The sequence below is a fragment of the Salvelinus namaycush genome, unplaced genomic scaffold, assembly GCF_016432855.1.
Source record: "Salvelinus namaycush isolate Seneca unplaced genomic scaffold, SaNama_1.0 Scaffold2335, whole genome shotgun sequence".
In the NCBI taxonomy this organism is placed as follows: Eukaryota; Metazoa; Chordata; class Actinopteri; order Salmoniformes; family Salmonidae; genus Salvelinus; species Salvelinus namaycush.
Genome location: NW_024059159.1, coordinates 450 through 10,376, shown reverse-complemented (window position 1 = coordinate 10,376; position 9,927 = coordinate 450). Strand labels below are relative to the sequence as shown.

Here is a 9,927-nt window from a genome sequence, read left to right as displayed (position 1 = left end):
ATAATCAACTAATCCTACAAGCTTTGATCATTTGAAACAGCTGTGTACTGTTAGGGCAAAAATCAAAAAAGTGAACCCTTTGGTGTCCAGAGGAACGAGTTTGGGAAACGCTGCCTTATATTGCCTGAGAAATTAAATTAATTAATAATTAGAAAGTATTTAGGCCGATTGTTTGGAAACCATTTCAGAACATCTGGGAAATTCTACCATAAAATCATTTCCAGATCATTTCCCAGTCATATATTGTTTATCGATGACTAACAAGTAGCGAAGAAGTAACTAGTCGTCCCCATTGCCAAAGTACAGTAATGCTAGACGAGAGGTCACTCTGCTTTGGAGAGAGAGAGAGAGCGAGAGAGAAAGAGAGAGGGGGTGGGGAAAAGTTCTTGAAAACACAGTTGCCCTGCTAATTCTAGGACACTTAAATTAGCCGGGTGAGAGAGAGGGCAGGTTTCAGTTTTACAGAGACTTGACTTGATGTAGAGAAGGCAAGAGACTACACACTTAGTTCTGAACTAAACTTTAGATACACTTTAAGTCTACTGGTAAACTGGCACGGAACAATGGCTATATTGCTAAACTAGGAATGACATACTGAAATCCTATAGATGGATCAACTATAGGGACTTTCAAAATATTTTTGAAATGTTTTAATTTTGGTTGAAGAAACAGCCTTCACACTCCTGGAGCAGAAAAAGAGCAACATCTATTTCCCAAACCACCTAAAAACAGACATAGCATCAAAGTAAGAGAGTCTATTGTTGAGGTAGTTCAATCAGGTAACTGTAACTCTCCAGTGACTGTTCTGTCCTGCTACAGGGCACAGGTGAAACAGACAGACATGTCCACCGGCTCAGTAAGCGATGGCGAGGACATTGAGACACGTCACAAACGGACAGACGCTCCGTTCGAAAGCAGTAAAACCAAACGGAACATTGCACAGAACCACTACGCCTCCACCGAGTACTCAGATGACGAGTTCGGTAACGACGGAGGTTACGAAGTCAAGACCAAGCGAACACGCATCACTGCTGCTGGAGGGAAACAAGTTGTGAAAGGGCGGCAGATACAAAGGAACGCTGCAAACGCCAGAGAGAGGGCGAGGATGAGGGTGCTGAGCAAAGCGTTTTCCAGACTGAAGACAAGCCTGCCGTGGGTACCGGCCGATACCAAACTGTCCAAACTGGACACGCTGCGACTAGCATCTAGCTATATATCACACCTCCGACAGGTACTACAAGACAACCACTACGAGAGCGGCTTTGTACACCCTGTCAACCTGGTAGGAAGCGTTATTTTATTTAAAACTTGACCCTGTAAACTTGACCCTGTAAACTTGACCCTGTAAACTTGGGTATGAAAGACACACATTTACATTTTTACGTTCACATTTTGGTAATTTAGCAGATGCTCTTATTCAGACTAATTCCTCTGCATGTAGAAAAATGTGCAATGTAAAGTGTTGCATCCATTGCCTTTTGATATTACTGTGAAACGGTGTGGTGAGAGTCAGACCATTTATGAGTCTACGGTGTAACTGAATACAAGGCCTTCAGTAAGTATTCACACCCCTTGACTTTTTCCACATTCTGTTGTGTTTCAGACTGAATTTAAAATGGATTAGAATGAGATTTTGTGTCACTTGCCCACACACACAACACCCCATAATGTAAATGTGGAATTATATTTTCAGAAATGTTTATAATTGAATAAAAAATTTAAAGCTGAAATGTCTTGAGTCAATAAGTACTCAACCTCTTTGTTATGGCCTAAATAAGTTCATGAGTAAACATTTGCTTAACAAGTCACATAATAAGTTGCATGGACTCACTCTGTGTGCAATAATAGTGTTTAACATGATTTTTGAATGACTACCTCATCTCTGTACCCCACACATACATTTATCTGTAAACTCCCTCAATTGAGTAGTGAATTTTCAAGCACAGATTCAATCACAAAGAGCAGGGAGGTTTTTCAATGCTTTGCAAAGAAGGGCACTGATTGTTAGAGAGTTACAAAAAATGTAAAATAAACATCCGCTGAATATCCCTTTGAGCATGGTGAAGTTATTAATTAGGCTTTGGATGGAGTATCAACCCAGTCACTACAAAGATACAGGTGTCCTTCCTAACTCAGTTGCCGGAGAGGAAGGAAACCGCTCAGGGATTTCAGCATGAGGTCAGTGGTGACTTTAAAACAGTTACAGAGTTTAATGGCTATGATAGGAGAAAATTGAAGATGAATCAACACCATTTTAGTTTCTCCACAATACTAACCTAAATGACAGAGTGAAAAGAAGGAAACTTGTAGAGAATAAAAATATTTCAAAACGTCCGCCTGTTTCCAATAAGGCACTAAAGTAATACTGCAAAATAAAACTGGCATAGAAATGAACTTCATGTCCTAAACAGAAAGTGTTATGTTTGGGGCAAATCTACCACAACACATCACTGAATACCACTCATCATATTCCAAGCATGGTGGTGGCTGCATCATGTTATGGGTACGCTTGTCATCGGCAAGGACTAGGGAGTTTTTTTAGGATAACAAGAAACGGAATAGAGCTCAGCACAGGAAAACTTGGTTCAGTCTGGTTTCCAACGGACACTTGGAGACATATTCACCTTTCAGCAGGACAATAACCTAAAACACAAGGCCAAATCTACACTGGAGTTGCTTTCCAAGAAAACATTGGATGTTCCTGAGTGGCTTAGTTACAGTTTTGACTTAAATCGACTTGAAAATCTATGGCCAGACTTGAAAATGGCTGTCTAACAATGATCAACAAAACAACTTGACAGAGCATGAAGAATTTTTAAAAGAATTATGTGCTAATATTGCACAATCCAGGTGTGGAAAGCTCTTAGAGTCTTACCCAGAAAGACTCACAGCTCTTAGAGTCTTACCCAGAAAGACTCACAGCTCTTAGAGTCTTACCCAGAAAGACTCACAGCTCTTAGAGTCTTCCCCAGAAAGACTCACAGCTCTTAGGGTCTTACCCAGAAAGACTCACAGCTCTTAGTCTTACCCAGAAAGACTCACAGCTCTTAGAGTCTTACCCAGAAAGACTCACAGCTGTAATCGCTGCCAAAGGTGATTCTAACATGTATTGACTCGGGGGGGTGTGAATACTTATGTAAATTGGATATTTCTGTGTTTCATTATCAATAAATTTGCTAACATTTCTAGAAACATGTGTTTACTTCATCATTATGGGTTATTGTCTGTAGATGAGTGAGAAAAAAATATATTTAATCAATTTCGAATTCAGGGCTGTAACACAACAAACTGTTGAATAAATCAAGGGGTGCGAATACATTCTGAGGACACTGTATGTAGGCTAAGATACCATAATAACAGGGGTGCGAATACATTCTGAGGACACTGTATGTAGGCTAAGATACCATAATAACAGGGGTGCGAATACATTCTGAGGGCACTGTATGTAGGCTAAGATACCATAATAACAGGCCTATATTGTAAATAACATATGATCCCTATTCCTGCTGCATTTTTTTGCTATATGTATTCATATGTATTTTATTTGTATTAAATCTATCTCTCTATCTGTCCACAGACTTGGCCATTTGTGGTAGGTAGATCAGAGGACAACAAGGACATTTCTGCAGCTAGACAGTGTGGAGCTACATCATAGGACAGGAGGGACCTCTCTCTGCTGGGACTGTCTTCTTCTACCATGGCTGCTGGCACCCTATTCCCTTCATAGTGCACTAAATTACTGCACTATATAAGGAATAGGATGGATGCCATTTGGGACGAATTCCAAGTATTTTTTTTGTCCTATACTATTAGAATATTTCGTTATTCCATATCGGTGATTTCTTTATGGATCATTTATGGATCATTTTATTGTCGTCAACTTGCCAGGTGGAATTGATGTTTCTTTTATATCCACTCTAATCAGTGATGAGATGAGAAAACAGGACAGAGGAAAAACAAGATACTTTTAACAACATTCATGTTATTGACTGGCACGCTACACTGAGTGTACAAAACATTAAGAACACCTTCCTAATATTGAGTTGACCCCCCGTTTTGTCCTCAGAACAGACTCAATTCGTCGGGGGCATGGACTCTACAAGGTGTTGAAAGCGTTCCACAGGGATGCTGGACCATGTTGACTCCAATGCTTTTCCACAGTTATCTTGACTGGATGTCCTTTTTGGATGGTGGACCATTCTTGATACATGAGCGTGAAAAACCCAGCAGCGTTGCATTTCTTGACACATTCAAACCCGGTGCACCTACTACCATACCGCATTCAAATAACTTTAATATTTAGTCTTGCCCATTGGCACACAAACAAAATCCATGTCTCAATTGTCTCGAGGCTTAAAAAAACCTTCTTCACCCTGTCTCCTCATCTTCGTCTACACTGATTGAAGTGGATTTAACAAGTGATATCAATAAGGGATCATATCTTTCACCTGGATTCACCTGGTCAGTCTATGTTATGGAAAGAGCAGGTGTTCCTAATGTTTTGTCTGCTCGGTATATATAGTCTGTTACTTATAATACATGGAGGAAATAGTATATGTTTCCTCCTTTAGCTTGTGGCGTACTGTGCTGCCAACTCTATAACATCACCTCAGATCTTTCCCCCCCAAAGTAAACAAAGTGTATCTTTGTATGCTTTGTTTGTTTGGTATTCAGTTTAAGTCTCTTTCAAATGTTTGTTAGCGTTCCATCTTTCTCTGACCTTCGACCTCACTCCGCCAATAGTTGATGTTTGTGTTCTTATCATTCACCTACAGGTGTCAAAAGGTTTCCCTTGGAATCAGATCACTTGTGTTCATTTCAATCTTGTGGTTTATTTGGGGGGCCAGTTTTGTTAAGTGGTCACCACTCTCCGGGCTGAGATTGTCGTCCATAAATGCTGTTTGTTTGTACGACCGTTCGTTTGATAGGGCTACGGGCACCCAGAATTTGCCTGCCCTTTTTTTTCAGTGGGCAGCAGAAGAGGAAGTATTTCTAGTTCTGCCCTGGTTACTGGAATTTCTGTGTTCATGAAGGATGTTTTTGCTAAATTCAAGTGGCAGTTTTTCTGTGGGTGTTTTGTACCATGATGTGTATTTTGACTATAAAAGTGGGTCCCATATTTCACTGACATTCAGGAGGATTGTGGTTGGATTTTGCAGCCAAATATTTGGAGGCAGATTTTGATAAGGGGTTAAATTTGTCTATTGTTTTCTTTATTGAGTAGTATTTTCTGTTGAGACAACATCTAACACTGACAGACTATGCTGTAACTCCTGTTCTGTTCGTGCTCTAGATTGCTCAAACTGTGTTGCAAATTCATCCATATAGATATTAAACCATGTCGGTCTCAGATTGGTGACCCCAGTGTGAAAAAAATCGTTGTGTTTTTTAAAAAACAATTATATTAAAAAATGTATTTTCATTGTGTTTTTTTAATCTATATTTAACTTAAGAACTAATTCTTATTGTCAATGAGGGCCTAGGAACAGTGGATTAACTGCCTTGTTCAGGGGCAAAACAAGAGAGGGATTTGATCTTGCAACCTTTTGGTTACTAGCCCAACAGTCTAACCACTAGGCTACGTGCCGTCCCCAAAATGCACTATTTGTGAGCGTGTTCATCATCTTGTATTAAATCTGCCGATAAGCGTCTGGAATGGCCAGCTTCTTCAAAGCGACAGAGGGGACACTCTTGAAGCAAGATAAGGAGAACATGTCCTTAATGAGAAAGCTTTGATAGGAGGAGGACACAGCTGTTTATTTATGGTTGTTATGCATTGTCTGTTCTGTTCGTGATCTAAACCCAGTACTCTGTGTTTTGTTACTTCAAACCATGCTGTAAACAGCACCGTACAATAATGCTTTACACTGGATGCAGTTTTGTGTTTTGTTTCCATTCATGTGGAGAATAGAGAATAAGGAACCGGCCTATGTCATACATGTCACGCCTGCTCCCGCTCTCCCTCCCTGGCTCTCGAGGGCGCCAGGCTGCCCAGCACTACGCACTCCTGCCACCGTCATTAAGCACAACCGCTCCCCTCGTCACGCGCATCAGCGATTCATTGCACTCACCTGGACTCAATCACCTGTGTTTATTTCGTTCCCTATATCTGTCTGTTCCCCAGCTCTGTTCCCCGCTTCAGCATTAATTGTCGTTTGTCGTTGTGTTACCCGGTTCTGACGCTTTTCCTGTCCTGTTCCATGTCTGTGTAAAAGTAAATGTTCACTTTCCATACCTGCTTCTCTACTCCAGCGTCGGTTCTTACAATACATGTTACAGATTGTTGATGTCCAACGCCATGCAGACAGCCAAAACATATTGCAATAGCCAATATCTAAGTGTCCAATAGTGATAACCATCAGCTAGATATGCAGGGGAGTGGGGTTGGCACTTTCCCAGTGTCAGTTTGCCTGTGGGAAAGAGTTCAAGTCTTCCAATCTGAGTTGTATTTGTTTCACATAATAAAGTACTTTTTATGAGGACACAGTACATCTGTGCATTCAACCGTTCTGTAATCAATTATATCCTCCCAAAGGCTTTTAGAAGCGACCCAGGTTCACAGGCTGTGACAGAGGGCACTGAGTTAGCTCTCAAAGAGTTATCTCTCAAAGAGTTATATCTCAGAGTTATCTCTCAAAGAGGTATCTCTCAGAGAGTTATCTCTCAGAGTTATCTCTCAAATAGTTATCTCTCAGAGTTATCTCTCAAAGAGTTATCTCTCAAAGAGTTATCTCTCACATAGTTATCTCTCAAGGAGTTATATCTTAGAGTTATCTCTCAAAGGGTTATCTCTCAAAGGGTTATCTCTCAAAGGGTTATCTCTCAAAGAGTTATCTCTCAAAGTGTTATCTCAAAGAGTTATCTCTCAAAGAGTTATCTCTCAAAGAGTTATCTCTCAGAGTTATCTCTCAAAGAGTTCTCTCAAAAAGTTATCTCTCAGAGTTATCTCTCAAAGAGTTATCTCTCAAAGAGTTATCCACATTCCCTGCGTTCCAAATGGCACTCTGTTCCCTCTAGCATGTACAGCACTGCTTTCAACCAGAGACAATGTGGCTCTAGTCAAAAGTAGTGGACTTTAAAGGCCTAAGATGTGGTACGCAGGCACATACCCATTATGGTAATCATAGTTATTGTATCTTATAGGACCAGCTGACACATAAGCCCATCTATCTTGGAGTGGGCGCTAGATTTCACTTGAATAAGTGGAGTCTATGATGATGTGGTGATGTGGTGATGTCTATGATGATGTGGTGATGTCTATGATGATGACGTGGTGATGTGGTGATGATGTGGTGATGTCTATGATGATGATGTGGTGATGTGGTGATGTCTATGATGATGATGTGGTGATGTGGTGATGTCTATGATGATGATGTGGTAATGTGGTGATGTCTATGATGATGATGTGGTGATGTGGTGATGATGTGGTGATGATGTGGTGATGTCTATGATGATGATGTGGTGATGTGGTGATGTCTATGATGATGATGTGGTGATGTGGTGATGTGGTGATGTCTATGATGATGATGTGATGATGTGGTGATGTCTATGATGATGATGTGGTGATGTCTATGATGATGATGTGGTGATGTGGTGATGTCGATGATGATGATGTGGTGATGATGATGTGATGATGTGGTGATGATGTGATGATGTGGTGATGATGTGGTGATGATGTGGTGATGATGATGTGGTGATGATGTGATGATGATGTAGTGATGATGATGTGATGATGTGGTGATGATGTGATGATGTGGTGATGATGTGGTGATGATGTGGTGATGATGATGTGGTGATGTGGTGATGATGTGGTGATGATGTGGTGATGATGTGGTGATGATGATGTGGTGATGTGGTGATGATGTGATGATGTGGTGATGATGTGATGATGTGGTGATGTGGTGATGATGATGTGGTGATGATGTGGTGATGTGGTGATGATGTGGTGATGATGTGATGATGTGGTGACGTGGTGATGATGTGGTGATGTCTATGATGATGTGGTGATGTGGTGATGATGTGATGATGTGGTGATGTGGTGATGATGTGGTGATGATGTGGTGATGATGTGATGATGTAGTGATGATGTGGTGATGTGGTGATGATGTGGTGATGTCTATGATGATGTGGTGATGTCTATGATGATGTGGTGATGTGGTGATGTGGTGATGATGTGGTGATGATGTGGTGATGATGTGGTGATGTGGTGATGATGATGTGGTGATGATGTGGTGATGTGGTGATGATGATGTAGTGATGATGTGGTGATGATGTGGTGATGTGGTGATGTGGTGATGATGTGGTGATGTGGTGATGATGTGGTGATGTGGTGATGATGTGGTGATGTCTATGATGATGTGGTGATGTCTATGATGATGTGGTGATGTGGTGATGTGGTGATGATGTGGTGATGATGTGGTGATGATGTGGTGATGTGGTGATGATGATGTGGTGATGATGTGGTGATGTGGTGATGATGATGTAGTGATGATGTGGTGATGATGTGGTGATGTGGTGATGTGGTGATGATGTGGTGATGTGGTGATGATGTGGTGATGTGGTGATGTGGTGATGATGTGGTGATGATGTGGTGATGTGGTGATGATGTGGTGATGATGTGGTGATGATGATGATGTGATGATGATGATGTGGTGATGATGTGGTGATGATGATGATGTGATGATGTGGTGATGTGGTGATGATGTGGTGATGTGGTGATGATGTATATGATGATGTGGTGATGATGTGATGATGATGATGATGATGTGATGATGTGGTGATGATGTGGTGATGTGGTGATGATGATGATGATGATGTGATGATGTGATGATGTGGTGATGATGTGGGGATGATGTGATGATGTGGTGATGTGGTGATGATGTGGTGATGATGTGATGATGATGATGATGTGATGATGTGGGGATGATGTGATGATGTGGTGATGATGTGGTGATGATGTGGTGATGATGTGATGATGATGATGATGTGGTGATGATGTGGTGATGATGTGATGATGATGATGATGTGATGATGTGGTGATGTGGTGATGATGTGGTGATGTGGTGATGATGTATATGATGATGTGGTGATGATGTGATGATGATGATGATGTGATGATGTGGTGATGATGTAGTGATGATGATGATGTGATGATGTGGTGATGATGTAGTGATGATGTGATGATGTGATGATGTGGTGATGATGTGATGATGTAGTGATGATGATGATGATGTGATGATGTGGTGATGATGTAGTGATGATGATGATGTGATGATGTGGTGATGATGTGGTGATGATGTGATGATGATGTGATGATGTGGTGATGATGTAGTGATGATGTGATGATGTGATGACGTGGTGATGATGTGGGGATGATGTGATGATGTGGTGATGATGTGGTGATGATGTGATGATGTGATGATGTGGTGATGATGTGGTGATGATGTGATGATGATGTGATGATGTGGTGATGATGTAGTGATGATGTGATGATGTGATGATGATGTGATGATGTGATGATGATGTGGTGATGATGTGATGATGTAGTGATGATGTGATGATGTGATGATGTGGTGATGATGTGGTGATGATGTGATGATGATGTGATGATGTGGTGATGATGTAGTGATGATGTGATGATGTGATGACGTGGTGATGATGTGGGGATGATGTGATGATGTGGTGATGATGTGGTGATGATGTGGTGATGTCTATGATGATGTGATGATGTGGTGATGTCTATGATGATGATGTGATGATGTGATGATGTGGTGATGTCTATGATGATGTGATGATGTGGTGATGTGGTGATGTCTATGATGATGATGTGGTGATGTGATGATGTGGTGATGTCTATGATGATGTGATGATGTGGTGATGTGGTGATGTCTATGATGATGATGTGGTGATGTGATGATGTGGTGATGT

The 9,927-nt window shown here is 41.1% G+C and overlaps 1 protein-coding gene across 1 annotated transcript; it reads left to right on the top strand.

Annotated features, from left to right (window-relative positions):
- Window positions 1-841: 841 nt before the first annotated feature.
- LOC120038695 (musculin-like) lies at window positions 842-3,592 on the top strand (the record flags this gene model as incomplete). Its single annotated transcript, XM_038984359.1, has 2 exons — window positions 842-1,282; window positions 3,578-3,592. Coding segments are annotated over exons 1-2 (456 nt in total), but the record flags the coding sequence as incomplete, so codon positions are not given.
- Between the last annotated feature and the right edge of the window lie 6,335 nt (window positions 3,593-9,927).